This window comes from Sylvia atricapilla, chromosome 3, assembly GCF_009819655.1.
Source record: "Sylvia atricapilla isolate bSylAtr1 chromosome 3, bSylAtr1.pri, whole genome shotgun sequence".
In the NCBI taxonomy this organism is placed as follows: Eukaryota; Metazoa; Chordata; class Aves; order Passeriformes; family Sylviidae; genus Sylvia; species Sylvia atricapilla.
In genome coordinates, this window is record NC_089142.1 from 111,147,584 (window position 1) to 111,164,668 (window position 17,085).

The following is a 17,085-nucleotide window of genomic DNA, read 5'->3' on the forward strand; positions in this document are numbered from 1 at the left end:
TGTCCCTGGGACAGGGACAGCTCTGTCGGTGGCAGTCCCACTTGCTTGGCACCACTTGCAGTCCTGCTGTCACCACCCGGTTTCTCCAGCCAGGGGCTGGTGGTTGCTGCTGGCTTGCAAGGAGACAGTCAAGGACCAAACTGGCTTCCAGCGGGTCTGATGAGGGCAAATGGAGGCTGCAATTTCGTGGCCCGGTCTCTGCTCCTGTAAGGATGCCAACCAGCAGTTTGAATAATCATCCTGATGCAGGAAGCCTTGAAAATGTCCAACCCCAGCCTGTGGTGGTGCTCCACACGCCAAGCACTGGCTGGTTGATGGCTTCTCCTGGGGGTTGGGCTGTGTCTAGCCGAGGCTGCCCCACTCCAGTGCAATTGCAGCATTCGGATTCTCTGCGCAGGGATAAGCAGAAACCCTGAAGATCGCGTCCTTTGTGCACAGGAAGTTTATCGCTTGTAAGCGGAAAAGACCTCTCCGCGCAGCAATGCAGAGCAATTTGTGCTTGTGGCTGTTCTTCCCAGCAGCTTTTCCTGCACGGTGACACACGGCGCCGCAGCCGCGATGAAAGCCGCTCGTTCTCAGCGCCGCTGTCCCATTTCTCTATTGGCACAGCGTTAAATCGAAGCAGAGAAGGCTTCCCTGTGCTCTCCCTCCCCTCTGAGCGAGCAGCCTCTCCTGCGGGGTGTGCGGGCTGTCCGCAGTGTCCGCGGCGGCGCTGGGGAGGCGGGCAGCCCGCACCGCGCCGCGGCAGCGGGCGGAGGTGGCGTAGCTCCGACCTCGCCGTGCCCTCGCAGGAAGGGGAAAGCGCCGGCACCCAGCCGCGCCACGGCCCGGGGCTCGCCGCACGCTCAACATGGATGCCAGAATGGGTCAGTCCCTTTTCCCTGCTTTGCTCTGCTAGCCTCGGCTCAGCTCGCTCGGCGGTCTCGCTTTGAATTGCTTTTTCTGAATAAAAACCCAAACCAACCTCAAAACAACAGTTCGGAGGTTTTAGAAAGAGGATTATCAGGTTAAAGATATCAGAGCGCTTGTTTTTGTCGTCAAACCCTGATGCGACTTGCTCGGTTTTTAACTTTAATATCTGTAAGGAAAAGACTAAAAAATATAGCACCAAACCTATCGCAGCACTCGCTTTAAAAGCAAAATGTAACTGGATGAGTTGTGCATGTAAGGCACGGATGGTACAGGACTATTTTTAGACGTGCCAAGTGACAGTTCGTGCTTACCAAATGTAGGCAGCTGTTCTTATTTTAGAAGAGGCTTGCAAGACGTGCATTGATATAATTTATTTTATTATACTTAATATTGTATAAAATGCAGCTCAGAACGGTTTCCATAAGGAAGGATTTTTGCAGGGCTGTTGCTGAAAATTGGTTTGGGGGTTTTGTTTTCTGGTTTCATTTTTAATCTGCTGTGAATATCTTGCTTGTAAGTTAAAGCCAGAAAGCTGCTGCTAGTAATGCTTTTAATATTTTCCTTTTTTAAAAATGGCCAATTACTTGTTTCTGATCAATTGGAGAATACAAATCGGTGGCTTCATCTGCTTTCTTGGACTGCAAAATTACAAAGCAGTTTTTCAGTGACTTAAACGCCGAATTTCCTTTGAGGAATTTACGATGAAACCAGATCCATATGTCATTAAGCTGACACTTGTTTGCTCGCTCTCCAAAAGGAGTGGAGATGGAATGAGGAAAAATGTTTTATGTGCAGCTTAACTCTGGTCAGGGAGCTTCTGGCGTGGGGATTTTTCATATTGATCACCGAGAACAAAAGACTTGATGGGTCGCTAAAGGCCATTTGGCTTTAGCTGTGTGCTTTAATTCCAGCAATGTACCTTTGTTTCTGGCATTCTGGAACTGTCATACAGATTAATTACTCTCTTTACACTCCTTATAACTGGGATAATGCATTAATGCATGGAATAAGTGATTTACTGCGGAGTAGGAAGAACCTACAGCTTTAAAGCCGTGCAGAGAGGAGGGAGCAGCTGGTTTACAGAACTAATGCTGTCTGCAGGCAGAGAAGGCAGGGCTCACACTGAATGTCACCTGATACAGGGGCAGCACCAGATTCGTGTGCATGGATGCTCAAACTGCAGCATTTAAAAATAAACACAGTTCCAGTCCTTGCAACGAATGCTCCGTAAGAAATGAGGGGGTATTTTGAAAAGATGCCTTACATGAGTCCACCAACACAAAGTCCACCAACTCGTTTTGGCAAGACTGGTTGTGAAGATCTCATGCAGGTGTTGAGGTTCTCTGCAGTTCAGTTTAGGTTTACAGGTTACAAGGATTCTTAGGTCAGTCACACAATTTTGTTGATGTTTAATGCAAAGTGCGCAGAGACAATAATAGATTCTTTTATGTCCGGAATCAAAGGAAGAACCCAAAGAAAAAGGTAAATTTTGGGATTACAACCCAAACAGAAGGAGATCTACAATGGCTTGATTTTGTTTGTTTGATTTTCACAAATATTAAGGAAAAGTCGTGTTGCTTGGAGCCTGGCCTGCAGTGAGAGGAGGAGTTTGGATTTCAGGTGCTGGGGAGAGCAGGAGTGTCGCCTCTGGGTGATGCTGCTCTATCTCTACCCCCATATGTTGGTGCAGTCACATGGTGGCAGCTCCAGGCCCTGATCTGGCTGGCTCCCTGCATTCTGGGATGGTTTTGGCACAGCATAGGCTGGAAGAAAGGAGTGGGCTGGTTGGTGCTGGAGGGGTGAGGCTGTTCTTTCCACAGCACTTCTGGTCTGAGATAAATTGCAAGTGTTGGTGCAGCTCTAACCTGGCTCTGTCTGTGGGGCTGCAGGAAACTCCTGCTGAAATGTGAATTAAATATTGGGGTTAGATACTTTGCACTAGGGTGGGTTCAAGTTTCTGATCGTGGTTTTCACCTTTCTTGCTATGCAGTATAGTTTCCATGTTGGAATAACTGGAAAGAACCTCAGCTCTTGAGAGTCTGGGAAAACACACCCCAGCCCCAGGGATGTTGGCATGTACCTACAAAAGGGTTACACAGACTTTGCCCTACAGAACACACCGAGTGTTGAATGTTGGTGCATGACTGTGCTTTCATCCTGCAAGAAATAATAGACAAATTCTATTTTTTTAAATGCTTATACAGTCATCCAGATAATCTGTTGCAAGCTGCGATATACTGTTTTACAGTTAATTTTGGTGATGTTTGGGATGGGGCAGGATTACTAAATGTGCAGTGCAGTATGTTTCTGTAATTCATCTTGGACTCTGTCTCTAGTACGTTATTGCTGTTAACAAACAGATCTGCAGTGGGTGGGTTAAGCCATTACCTGTGCCTTGTGCAAGGGTGTACTTTGCTTTGAACAGTGATGCTAAAAATGGCATAATATTCTGTTCTCTAATGAGGGTCACTTGAGGAAAACTAAACTTGGTTTGCAAATGAAGTCTTCTGCATTGGAGCACAGCAGATTTAGCCTGGATTGACGTTTCAGGGAGAGTATTCCTTCTTGATGGCTCAGTCTGTCACCCATAATCAACATTATAAACCCATGGGAATGCTTCCATCAAAAGAAAACAAAATGAACTGTTAATGAGTCTTTGAGCAATGCCTTTGCCTCTACCAGGCTTGGAAAGATATAATGATTTAGAGATCTGTTGGTGTCTTGTTATCTGTCCTAACAGGGAATTGGAATCAATCTCTCCAGGGAGTGACCTCCACAAAATGCCCGACAATGAGAGGAAATGAAGCACAAACTGCTGTGGTTCTGGTGCAGAACACAGCACAGTAACTGAAGAGATGAATTCTGACATTGCTTAGGGGCAGCATTGTTTTAAAATTTAAACAATTGCATCTGGGGTAATCCTAATAGCAGTAATCTAAATATAAATCTAAAGTCCAGAGCAGAACCAGTACTAAATAAACTATTTCTAGTTGTGATTTCAGCTCTAGCTTGACAGGGGTTCACAAGTTCCACTCGGTGGTTCTTAGCAGTCGAGTGAATAACGAAAAATTGCTGCCTTGATGTGAATGCCAAAGGTGTCTTGCTCTAATTTCTTACCTCTTTTAAATTGTAGTTGTTGACCTCCTTTACTGGCGAGACATTAAGAAGACCGGGGTGGTGTTTGGAGCCAGCTTGTTCCTGCTGCTCTCATTAACAGTGTTCAGCATCGTCAGCGTCACAGCCTACATTGCCCTGGCGCTGCTCTCTGTCACCATCAGCTTTAGGATATACAAGGGTGTTATCCAGGCAATCCAGAAGTCTGATGAGGGCCACCCCTTCAGGTGAGATTTTTCTTTTGATTAAGCAAAATTGTTCTCTTTTGGAGAGCAGCAGTGTTGGTGCTGCCAGAAGCAGTGGGTGACGCGTGTGCTGCAAGATGTTGCTTTATAATGTGGATAGACTCTGCGCTGAAAAATGTGTTCCCCACTTTCACATTTTCTCAGGAGTCATACAGAAAATGGACCAAGGGCTTGGTACAAGGGATGGAATAGCCACAATAACTGTAGCAGGGTTTAAACCATGACGAAGGGCTACTTTAATCCTTTTGAAACTTTTAAGACCTTAAAATGTGTGGTTTAGTGTGCAGCAGTGTAGCTGTTCTCCCCACCTGCGAGGTCGGTGACGGTCCAGGTACCCACTGCTGCAGAGCTGCCTCCTAAGAGAAATAAAGCCTTATTAATGTGTGTTGGAGGACATGCAGGAGCGTGTGTTTTCCCGTTTCCCTGTCAGCCCTGTCCCACTCTGCCCAGCCTTGCTTCTCCCTGTTATTAATGAGTGAAGTGGCTCGGCCTCCCCATGCCACCTTCCTGTTTCCCCCTCTGTCTACATCCCTCTTAGTAATTTTGTGGTATTCCCTTCTTCTTGTCTTCTATAAGGCGAAGCAAAGTGTGTCTGTAGGTTTCCCTCCATTCCTCTCAGACCATGTGCAATGGCTCCTTTTCCAGTGGAAGCCAGTCTGTGGGACAAAATTCTGGGGAAAACACGCTGCCTCCTGCCCCCTCCCCTTCCCCCCCCATTAGGGTGGATATTCCCAGTTGAAATCTTGTTTGCTTCTCATTGTCCAAACAACAATTTCAAGTCTTTTTCTTAGCAAGAAGAAGCAGAATTTGTTCTACCTGTGCTCTTTCTGTAGTTTTTTTCTAAAAATGCTGATACTCCTAAGTAGCTTCCAGACATTCTTGGCCAGCATACCTGGTTGCTTACTTTTTTCTCTATAGCTTAGCTACAAGAAGGATATTTTTACCTGAAAAAAATCCCATAAGAAGAATGGGATTTTTGATGCAGGTACTGAGTATCCTGTGGATGAGCTGGGAGGGGTGAGCAGATGGAAGCCAAGGGTGAATGGCAGAACGTGGCCTTGAAATGGCCACTTGCTGCAGTTACCATTTGAAGTATTTTCATTTGTCTTGGACTTGCCACAAGGTCATGTTTAGCTTTGCCTTAAATGACATACATGGGAGCATTGTGCAATTTTCTTACTAAAAAATCCCCAAACAAAACCACTGCAAAGCAGAATCCCCCTAAACAAAAGTTTAGCAACTGTAAAATGAGCACGTGTTACACATGTGCTGTGTTGCTCCTTCTGCCTCCAGCATGCACATTAGGTAAATAATTTATACTTTGTTTAAAGATTCCAAATTGCCATCGCCACTGCAACTGCAGATAAGTGACAGTGGAGTGGAAAGAACATATAACCAGATAGGGATTTATATCTTTATGTAAAAAAACTTGCTTTCACTAGCTGTAAGAAATTTTTTTTTAGCAAATGAAAAGTTTAGCTCATTTTGCTGTGCCATAGTATGTTACAGCTTAATGCTAACTCCCCAAGGGCCTTCCAGGGGCAGAAATGGATATATTGCTTTTGTAGGATTTTTTTTTCCCTTGTCTTAGCCTGCCCACCTTTTTTGCCTGGTGCAGGTGGCTGAGTAAACAGCAGTGAGAAAAAAATGGTTCACCAAGAATAGCTTAGGTTAGTTTTGTTCTGTCTTTTCAGTATTCCTCACCGTGTGAAATTCATTTCTCTGTAGCGCAAAAAGGAGGTTCTGTTGGTGCTCTATCTAACACCTAGATGAAGTTGGCAGCCCTGTTTCAGGGAGGTTTCCTGGCTGTCTCCTGCAGGGCTTACCTGGACTCGGATGTGGCTGTGTCGGAGGAGCTCATCCAGAAGTACAGCAACGTCGTGCTGGGCCACGTGAACGGCACCGTCCGGGAGCTGCGGCGCCTCTTCCTCGTTGATGACCTGGTGGATTCCCTCAAGGTGAGTTTGCCTCGGTGAGGGCATTGCTGCTGACCCAGGTTAGCAAAGCCTGCTGCTCCTTGCAGAATGAACAATGGCTCTGCTTAAGTCAATAACGAGATGTAGTTTGCTCTTGGAAGTGCGGGATATCGAGTGCTGCCTGCAGCGATAGGGGTGACTGTAAAGGATAACTTGATCTGCACGTGGGCAGAGCTGTAATACAAATGGAAAGCAGAGGTAAGCTGTGGCTGCCTGCAGCTCCCTGTTCCAGCTACTCGCTGGTGTCTCTTATAGCAGGAATCTTCTAAAAACACAAGCCACGCTCCAATCTGGGTGTTGGGAATGTATCACTGACATGTGTGTCACTCTGGAAAACCTGGCTCTGGGCTAGATTGTCCCAGCCTGGTTTGGATTTGGTTTTCTGTTTGTGGATAGTGAGCTGCTCCCTGTCTCAAACAGGAGTTTTTGTTCCACTTTCTGCTGGAATGGTGAGTGCTGCCCTTGCATTACTGGGAAGGTGGACATTTGTTCCAGCCCCTGGGTTTGGGAGTGTAAGCTGCTGCTTTTAGTGATGGGAATTACTGAAATGGGGTTTTGTGAATTAGTCTACCCAGTGTGAGCAGCGCTGTATAACAGCTTGAGTAGATCCATGTAGAATTTAATGGGATTTATTGAAAGTGGCAGAGCACAACTGACTGTGAAGAACAGTAATAAATTAAGCAAATGTAACAAAAAAGAAAAAGAAAAAACACCAGCAAAACACACCAAAAAAGTCTCCAAAATGAAAAAAAAATGGCTGAAAACCTTCAGTTTTGTTCTGGGAGAATTACATTCTCTCCTTTATAATCACCTCTCTTTGGTTTTGAAACTGGTGTTTCTTTTACCCAGTGTAGCGTGTTGTCCACTTCTTTTCAGTTTGCTTAATCTTCTTGAAAAAACTTGCATTTATCCTGCGGTAAATCCCCTTACTTAGTGCTTTGTGAAGTCGTTTGAGTTGCTGTGGGGCTGGGGGAAGGGCTCCTCGTGAAACATGGGGGAAGCTGGGAAGGCTGTCCAAGTCTTTGTTGTATTTGTGCAGTAGAAATCTGCAGGCAGATCTTAGTGTCTTACCCAGAGTCTGTAGATCGAGTTTCTCCTGACGCTCCAAGTTAAACACAGTTTGTGCCAGAAGAGCTGCTCCTGATGCCCTGCAAGGCTCCTGCAGTGAGGCAGTTCCCTCTGGAAGCAAGAGGAAGTGTAAGGGGACTCTGCTGCTCCTGGGACAGATTTCTTTTCTCAGAGGAGGGGGAGTATTGGCCTGGGGGTTGTGCAATAACCTCCCTGCTCCTAAAGGGCTTTGCAGGGAAAGGCTTTTTAGAAGCTGGTTGAGCATTCTTGTTCTGGTTGTTTTTTGAGACATGATCAATTAGTGCTGCTGCCAAAAATCCTGTTTGGATCTGATATATCAACAGCACAGAAAAACTGGGAATCACGACTGGGAATCACTTGTGTTTCTGATTAAGCCCTCTGTGATCCGTGGCTTGGTCTGAGTTTAAAGACTTCTCACACCATTTGTGTAGAGATTCCAACCCCTTGCAGTAAATGAGAAGGAAGCAGTGAGCAGCCAACTGCTGTCCCAGTGAACACTGGTCTCAAAACAAGGCTTTCTGGAGGAATTATGTTAGAAGCAGAATTCCAGCCAGAATGTCTTCAAGGCACTCTATTCAAATACTTCAAATACTACAGTCCATAGGAAAGACGTGTTTATTCAGCTGCACTAATTCATTTCCCCTCTCTCCTTCTGACATTTAAAATGTTTTATGTAGGTTAATTAGTCTAATTTATGGTAGTTGGAAACAACCCTTTATCAGAAACTGGTGAATGTCAGGACAGTTCACAAGCACAAGTTACTGATTTTGAAGTTTGTGCTCAAGGAGAACATTGGGATTCCAGGGTCTTATGTAATATAATGGCCCTGATTTAAAAAATAAAAATATCTTGGCTTGTGTAGTTTAAACATCTTCACGATAGGAAACCACGTGTTTACGTATAATTCAAGTTACAGAGCTCTAATGTAGAAAATGTCTGCAGGTCAGCTTATTGTGTGTAATAGTTCTGACTGTAAAATCTGTCTTGTTAAGATTTTTTTTCTTCTTTATTAAACAGTGCTTCAGTCAGGGAAGTCTTAAAATGGACTCTAAATATTTATGCAGCACAAGGAGAAATTCCTCACAGCTCTTGAGTAACTTCAAAGGAGCCCTTGCCAGAGCCCCAGGAGAAGCTGCATTTTGTTGTCGTAAAGGCTGTGCTGGCACTGGGCACTGCTGCTCTTGCTCAGCTGAGGCTGTATTCAGCAGAGCTCTGTATTCTGAGTATTCTGTAGCAAAGAAAAGGGACATGGGGCACTTCTGAATTTGCCCATTCTGGCTTGAAAAACTGGGTTCAGTCCATCAGCCACACAAGCCTTTCGCTGGTGTACACAGCCTTGGAAGGGTGAGGCCAAGCTGGACTCCTGAGCTTCCCCTCATCCCAAGCGGGTGGGACAGGCAGTATCAGCTCTGGAGGTGGATCCTGTGCTGCCTTCTGCTTTCTTTTTCTTGTCTTAGAGCTTTATTTAGAGGTGTTTCAGGGGAGGTTTTTTGTGTTTGTAAAGGTCTCTTGGGTGTGTTTCAGGTGGGCTTTGTTGTGTCTGTGGAGGTCTCTGGGTTTGCATAGCTAATAAGAAAAGAGAGTAAGCAAATGTGGGGTTGAGATGGACTCCAGGATGGATAATCCTGGGAGAGCTGCTGGAAGCGTCTAGCAATGCTGCACATGCAGCAGTTTATGGTTCTGTCTGATGCTGCTCTGGGCAGAGTTTGGGTGGATAAAAGCTTGTGTAGTTAAATGTGAACTCCTGGATTTTGCACTTTCTTGAACCATAAATTCAATGCTCACGAAACAGGAGGGTTTTGATAATGGTTGGACTTCGGGATTGATTTGAGTCCTGTTACCTTTGCGCTTACGTAAACACACATTTTCTGCCCTGGGCAGAGTCATCAGCAGTGTTACTGGCTGCTGAGCTGGCTGGGTGGTGCTGAGCTTCAGGAGTTGTGTCCATGGGGAGCCAGGTCCTGAATTGCTCTTGGGATGCAAGAGAACCATTGTGAACCATCACACACTTGAGGGCTCTTTGGCCAGTGCAAGCTGGTGCCTTTCCTCTCTCTCTGGGGGATGTGCTGCACGTGCAGGCTGCTCCAACAGGGAAGTGTTAAATGCCTGGGGCAGAGAGGTCAGTTCCAGGCTCACCCTGGCATTGCAGGGCAGAATTGGGCCAGGGTTTGCATCAATCATGAGGGAGTTCAGCAAAATCTGCTGTATTTTCCTTGAGAAACCTGCCAGAATCCTTCAACTGCTGGGAACAGTGCAGCCTCTCTGAGGCCTAACTTCGTGCCCCTCCCTGGTGCTGCTTTGTCACATCTCAAAAGTGCTGACAGATAAAGAAATGCATCACTTGCAGTTAATGCACCTGCATTTTGAACAGGATCACTTTTGAGCGAAGGTCTTGAAGTCCACTTGATTTCAGTGCAAGGCTCATGGAATTAAATTTGTATTGATTGTCATTCCCTTATCTTGTTGCTGGCTGTTGATTTTGTTTGGTTTGGATATGTTGCACCTTTTGATAAGCAAAAATTGGATATTGGGGTACATAAGTTCAGAGTACCTTGGCTGCGGGCCAGTTTCCAGGGTCCTGGCCCACACCCATAGTCCTGCAACCACGCATTGTGTTCCTTGCCAGCACTTTGTACCTGTCCTTTCCTTGGGCGCGGCTCCTGCTGATGGGAGTGTTTCCAATTTGGGTTGTTCACTGTGCCCAGGTCTGCCCTCCCTGCTGCCAGTGCCAGCCTTCCCATGGTGTCCAGGCTTCCTCTGAGAAACCTCATGTGCTGAGCTGACCAGGGCTGGGGGTCTCTGTTCTGTGCAGAGCAAGGAATAAACACTGGGAAAGCTGCTGTTTGTGGCTGCTGCTCAGCTCCTCAGCAGCCCTGCAACTCTAGAAGAAAGCGGCTCATTTTCCTTGGGAGGAATCCTACCCTGAAATAGAGCTGGCAGCCCTCAGCCTCCTTCCACTGCTATAGGTCAGAGGTGTGCCTGGGACACTCCACCTGGCACCAAACATGGGCAGACCTTTGTGTGGAGCTGGGAAGCAGAGCCTGTGTCCCACTGGGAGCTGGACAAATGCTGTCAGCTGGGATGGGGGAATGGGGCTGGGAGAGGGAGCCAGCAGTGATGGCAGTGTGAGGCTTTAGGGATGTCTTTGCTTCTGAGCTTGGCTCTAACGTGGAGCCAGCTTCCATGTCAGAGTACTTTTCCTTCCTCTTGTGTCTGAAGTTTTTATTATCCGAAGTGCCTTTGTGTTTTTTTGAAGGAGAAAAGGTAAATCAGGCCCACCCTACCCCATGACCTTCCAGACAGGCTTTTCCTGCTGTGACAGAAGCCTCTGTCTGTTCTTGGAGCATGGCTGGGCAGGTGGGTGGACACTCAGGTGGCAGCAGGGCCACCACACGTGAGTGGCCTCCTTTCTCTCTGGCTGTGTCATGCACCAGCCCTTTGACCTCTCTTAGGCTGGCCTGTCCCCTCTTTCTGGAGGCTGGGAGGTAGGAGCTCTGTTTGCCCATCATTCCTTGGACTTGGCAGTGCCCTGCGAAGGCACAGGGCAGTGTTTGGGCACTGCTGACTCGGGCTGAATTCAGCCCCGTGACCTGGACACAGGAGGCCACGTATCCCGTTACTGAATCCTTCAGCCATCTCATCACCCAGCTCTGGTTACAGGAGATGGACAAGGGTGAAGTGCAGTTTGGGGCTGTTTAGTTTGGTATTTGTGTTTACAGCAAACTGTGGGGTGTCCTGGGTGCTGACGGGCTTTTTTTTTCCCTTGCAGTTCGCAGTGTTGATGTGGGTTTTCACTTATGTTGGTGCCTTGTTCAATGGTCTGACATTACTGATCCTGGGTAAGTGTTTGACTTGTGTTACACACCTGGCACACCAAATGACCTTGGGAAGGCAGTGGGGTCTGGTCAACACTGGGATCCTGTAGCCTTGAGATGTGCTTTTAGGGTTTTGGTTTTTTTGATAACACAACAAACACAACAGAACAGGTAATTTTGAGTTGTGTTGTTGAGTTCTTTGAGATTGCTGATTTCCAGATGTTACATGGTTTATAGGCAGGTTTGTTGTGCTTGTCCCTGTCATGGTTAGCCTGCCCTGAATGTCGTTGCTGTGCTGGGACTTTGAAGGAGGTGCAGGACCTGCTGTGGCCGTGTCCCACTGCAAGATTTAATTTCTTGTATCCCAGAGCGAGTTGGCTTCAGGTGTCAGAACCAACCTGACAGCTGCCTGAGCAGCCTTTGGGAAGACTTTGCATAACCCACAGTGAAAAAGTGACCCATGACCAGACTTACTGTACTGTTGGTGAGACCTGGAGAACAGCCCAGGCTCCTTAATTACTGAATTAGTTACTGAATTTAATTAGTTATTGAATTTACTGGCCAAAAATTGGTGCGTGGGGCTTAGTTATTACTTTTTTTTTGTAATTTTTTTGCAAGATATATCAAGGTGTCGAAACTAGTCCTTGTTCTGCCTGAACACCAGCCCTGTTGTTCACATTTATACATTTGATGTGCTCTTTTCCAGCTTTGATTTCGCTCTTCAGTGTTCCTGTTATTTATGAGAGACATCAGGTGAGTGTTTAATAAAATTCATTAAGTGTTTTATAAATCAGCTCTGTTGAAGCAAAACCAGAAACAAATAATTATAATTAATTTCAGTTTTCTGTAATATTTAAAGCCTTTAAACATAGGTTTTTACCCAGGAACCGTGGCCAAGGAATGCTAGTTCAGTTTGAAGTTCAGACTGTGTGTGCTTTTCCTTCTTGGTGGAAGAAGAGGTTTCCCCAGCAAACAGTTCTGGAAAAGGCCTGATGAACTTGGAGGCCTTTTCTGCTGGTCCAGCTTTGGTCAGGACTGGAGTAGCACTGGGCACGGTGTGTTAATCCTGCTGTACCTTTTGGAGCTGATATTGAGGACTGGTTTCCCAGAGCTCTGTGGACTTTGTAGCCCTGGCAAAAACAGGAGGTGGGAGCTGCTTGGCCCAGTCCAGTGCTGTTCTTGAGGAAAGCCTCCCATGTAAGAGGAGGAGGGAGGAAGGAGCCAAAGTAAAATGCTTTTGATTCAATTATGGCCAGGGCTGTCTTGGGTAGGTCAGTGCACAGGAGGGGGGAGCCAGCTCTGGCTTAGCCATTCGTCTCCTCTTTCAACAACAAGGCTGCCGTGGGGGAAGGCAGGAGCAGATGGTGGAGCCTCCTGGGGTCCTGTCCCAGCTCCTCCTCCACGGGGAAAGGGAGCCCTGGAGCCCCAAGGCAGGAGCAGGGACAGTGTGTGGGGCTTAGCCCGAGCTGCTCAATCCTCTGGCTGGGCTGCAGCCTAAGCTGGTTACCTGGCCCAGCCCAGCTAAGCAGCTTTGCTGCTCCGGGGGGCCCAGAGGGGTCCAGCCCTGCACCCACAACTGGGGCTCGATGGACCAGGGAGAAGGCAGGGATTGATTCCTTTGGGGCTTTGCCCTCTGGTGGGTGCATTCCTGGAGTTGTGGCATCACACTGGGGAATACCCCTGGCTGAGCTCCCACTTCCCTCGGAGTTTTGTGGGACTCCGCCAGGCTGCAAAGAGGGAGCTGGGCTGTAACTTCTTCTGTCTGCTTCAATTCCAGGCCCAAATCGACCATTACCTGGGACTTGTGAACAAGAATGTCAAAGATGCCATGGCAAAGTGAGTTGGTTTAGGTTTATTTATTTTCCTTTGTACTGGTGATGGTTTCTGGTACATGTAGCACTCCTGTTTAGAGCTAATTAATTGTTCTTCCACGTGCCGGGCCAAGGAGGGAAAACTCTGGAATGGTTAGGAAATGAGCTCCTTTATTGCTGATGCTCTGTTGAAATGAGCCTTTATTATTATTTCTAATAGAAATTTGTGTATTTCAACCCATTAGTGATACCTGAGCTGCTCAGCAGGTGAAACTGAGGGGGGCAGGGGAGGAGGGATGAGGAGTTCAGCAGTTCCATTGGGATCTGAGTAGAAAGCTGTGTTCTGAGGGCTCTTGTCACATGTTGCTGTTTCTAAGACTCTGTTTAACCTTTTCTTTTTTTGTTCGTTAGTCGAATTTACTTTTTGTCTGTTTCCTTCTTCCCCTTGCAGGATCCAAGCAAAGATCCCTGGATTGAAGCGCAAAACTGAATAAAAAAAGCCTGAAGCAACTTATCAATAGGAAGTTCATCTTTTAAGGGGGAAAAATACTCATTGGATTTACACGGGGAGGGTCAGGGAATAGCAAACCCCTTGACATTGCAGTGCAATTTCACAGATCTTTATTTTTTAGCAACGCAGTGTTTGAGGAAAAATAACTGTTTTGACTGCCATGTGTTTCATCATAAGTATTGTAAGCTGCTATGTATGGATCTAAAACTAATCATCTTTCCTTATCCTGTGTGCAGCACTGGCTAATACAAACAACTGAGACAGCTGTACATTTGCTTCATCAGAGGTAGTTCCTGCTGCGTTCTGGAGGTGTAGAGCAGGTGGGGCAGAGGAGAACACTTCCCAGTTTGTGCACTGTGTATGGTCTGTGTAGATTGATGCAGATTTTCTAAAATGAGATGTTTTAGAAGAATATACCAGTTTAGCAAGTTTTGAAGAATCTTGCCTTTTTGGTATGAGTATAGCTGTATTGTGATTTTATTGTTTTATCAATTGCCAATATATATATATATATGTGTTTCACAAAGCTTAGATCTTTCAGCTGCTCCACAGTGCTTTGTACTTCAGAGAACTGACTGAGGCCTGGATGAGCTCCAGAGCACACAAGCTTGAGAAACTAAAATGTCTCTGTAAACACTGGCATCTGTTGGAAACAACAAAAGAGAAATGAACAAAGAACCTCCACATAGAGTAAAAGAAAATTACAGCATACACTTTGTTGCACAAACATACAGTAGCTGATCTTGAGCAAGTAATTCTCCAGCTCTCAGACTCTGATAATCTGTGGACCGAGTATCTAATGCTGCAAATGTTGTTTGGAAACTTAAAGCCCTGTCCTGTAATGCAAGAAATGATAAGTGAAAATTTATACACTTGCAGTTTGAGCTGTACTGAACTAAGTCTGTGGAATGCATTGTGGAATGCATTGAAAACAAAACCAAAAAAAAAAGGCAAAAAACCCCACCAACCCCCAAAACCCCAAGTATCAATAAAGCTTATAGACATAAAATAATACCGGTATTTGGCTTTCTTGAGGCAAGCTTAATATATTGGTGTTTATTTGAAGTTCATTGTGATAAGTATCCATTGTCCATGGTGGTGGCAGTAGTGTCCGAGTAGAGCGTGGTGCAGGGTGGGTTTGTCACGGTCCCTTTTCTTTCTCTGCAGTGTGAAGGAGTTGCTCAGGGCCAGCTCCAGTGTCCCAGGGAGCTCCGGAGAGTTTCGGGTTCTTGGATTTTTGAGACAGGAATCGTTGATGCAGTTCTCAAGTTTGAAGGAAATTAGTCGCAATAATCTTTTCAGGTCAGCGTCTTGATCCCGATTTAAGAGTTGGACATTGAAAACCAGCGTACAAATTTATTTGAGATGCAGATTTTAAATTAATGGCGTCTTGACCATTGAAAAATAGAAATTCATGCATTAATATTTCAGTTTACAGTAAAATACAGTTACTTCTGAGTATTTTATACAGGAAGCCAGACCATAGAAACATACAAACCGTAAGTAAGTGTTTTCCTGACAGACACTACTGCTCGAAGATATTTCTCACATCACTGTTAATTAATTCATTCTGTCACACAACTGGTTTTATTTGGGATACAATCAACATGGAAGGAAGGCAAACATGAGTGGTTACAACATAGGCAGAGGTGGTCACTGCTGGCACCACCTGACAGAACAGGATTTGATCCCGAAGGTTTCTTTAAAAAAAAGACTGCATAGGGACTCGTACTGTGTATCTGACAAACTGCTCTGCTGTATAGTCATATAAGGCATTAATAAATTCAACTGTAAAAAAAAAAAAAAAAAGTGATTCTTTGAGGTTGCTGAAGCACTTTGTGTGTTAAACAGACAGGAATCCACTCCTTTAATGGGATGTTTTTGCTACTTTTCTATGCAGTGGGCAGCAGAAATGGATTGGCAGGAAGGTTCCACAGTTCAAAATCCTATTGTCCTGAACTGGGACTAAAGCACTTTTGCTTTTCAGAGATAAATGTAAGTCTAAATGTTTTATTTTGGCCTTTATTTCTTTTAACAAAGAAAGGTAATTTCAAAATATGGACGTTGTTCCATGCCCAGATTCTTAAATACCTTGAATACATATTTTGACATTGCCCATATTTGCTATTCCTTTTAAAATTTTCTCCAATTCCACTGTCCTTTGAGTTCCTGGTTTTGACAAAATGTTTTAATAGTGAAGGCTTGAGTTGCCTTTTGGGCATGTCTGTGGCTGCACTTCCCCTTAAGGGAGGCAGCTCTCCTTTAATCTCCACTGTCCCCCAGGCCAGGACAAGGGGCTCTGTGGGGTGAGGAGCAGGGATAGGGAGAGGAGCCCAGAGGCAGCCAGGAGGAGCTTTTCCCAAAAGCAAAGCTGCATTTCCTGGTCCCAGGGGCTTTATGTTCTGCTTTACAAGCAGCATGGACTGGCTGGAGGGCACACATAGCCCTGCTACAGGGACATTCCAGGGATTCCTCTGGAGGCTCAGGATGCCCCTCCAGAACAGGAAGTAGGGATTGATGGAGGCTTTCCCACCAGGCCGAGATTCTGGCTGGCCACTGCCTCGAGGAGTGTAAAGCACATTTTCCCAGAAATGGAGAGCATGCAGGAACACTTGGGGAATGACTCCCTCAGTCTTGGTGTTAAAATGTCTTGAACCAAGTCTGTCCAAACCCTCCTTCTCTCACTCACCGTTGGAGTTCAGCTTCTACTGCTGGCTGCAGGAGCAGCTGCCCAGGAGCTGAAATGCTGTCCCTTTGGCCTTCTGACAGCACAGAGCTGCTTGTTGTCAGAAACAGTGGGGAATTCACTTGCAAAGGTATTAAAAGACCCAAAGCAGAAACCGGGGATAATGTAAGTACTCAGCTGGAAAAGGTGAGAATGGTTTAGCCCTCCTCTGGGTGAGAGTCATAGCACCATGTGTGGAAAGCAGGTTGGGGGAGGCAAGGCTGCAGCCCAAACTACTAGAAAATTATTCCAAGGCACTTCATGGATAGAAAATTCTGCCAAATATATATATTTAAAAATAAAACGGACTTTAAAAAAAAGGATACTTTGCTCCTTCAATTAATGAAAGCTGAAGGGTGACCTCCCCCCTCCCCAGCCTGCTCATTAAATGCTCCCAGCTTCACTGAGTGCACCAGATTGGAATTTTAAGCAGGTGTGGTTAAAACCCACCCACTTCTTGAGCTTTGTTCAAGCCACAAATTTGGAAATTAAAGGGCCCATCATTTTGTCAGCATTTTCTCCCTTTTCAGACATGGTTTGAACAACACAGTATTAGGCAAAAGCAGCTTTGTGAGTGAACTGTTCGTCCCTTTGGGATCCCCAGGTTACCCTTCAAACCTCGGCTTCCTTCGCAAGGGCGTCGGGCTTTCAAACGCCAGCTCCCATTCCCTCCTGGTAAGTTGGGATGAGTGATCTGAAAATGTCAGCCTCCAACAGGGCTGGGATTCCTACAGCTGGAGGGGCATTCCCAGCTGTCCTGGCCAGCACAGCCCTCACTGGGACAGGACAGCAGCAGCCAGAGGCTCCTCAGAGGCAGCGCCACACGAACACACTGTGGAGACAGGTGGGAGAGCAGAGATTGGCCTTGGGCACAGCGCAGTGAGACA

The 17,085-nt window shown here is 46.1% G+C and overlaps 2 protein-coding genes across 4 annotated transcripts in view; one reads left to right on the forward strand and one right to left on the reverse strand.

The window, feature by feature from the left end:
* Positions 1 to 14,485, forward strand: part of RTN4 (reticulon 4) — a 40,350-nt gene extending 25,865 nt beyond the window's left edge. For all 3 annotated transcript variants that reach the window (XM_066316613.1, XM_066316614.1, XM_066316615.1), the window contains 6 exons: positions 4,046 to 4,253; positions 6,091 to 6,229; positions 11,106 to 11,175; positions 11,858 to 11,904; positions 12,929 to 12,987; positions 13,414 to 14,485. In XM_066316613.1, coding sequence (XP_066172710.1) covers positions 4,046 to 4,253; positions 6,091 to 6,229; positions 11,106 to 11,175; positions 11,858 to 11,904; positions 12,929 to 12,987; positions 13,414 to 13,456 — 566 coding nt within the window. In that variant the 3' untranslated portion in view covers positions 13,457 to 14,485. The remainder of the gene's footprint in view (positions 1 to 4,045; positions 4,254 to 6,090; positions 6,230 to 11,105; positions 11,176 to 11,857; positions 11,905 to 12,928; positions 12,988 to 13,413) is intronic.
* The window catches only part of EML6 (EMAP like 6), a 91,114-nt gene continuing 88,362 nt past the window's right edge, over positions 14,334 to 17,085 (reverse strand). The window contains exon 41 of the mRNA XM_066316616.1: positions 14,334 to 17,030. Coding sequence (XP_066172713.1) covers positions 17,006 to 17,030 — 25 coding nt within the window. The 3' untranslated portion in view covers positions 14,334 to 17,005. The remainder of the gene's footprint in view (positions 17,031 to 17,085) is intronic.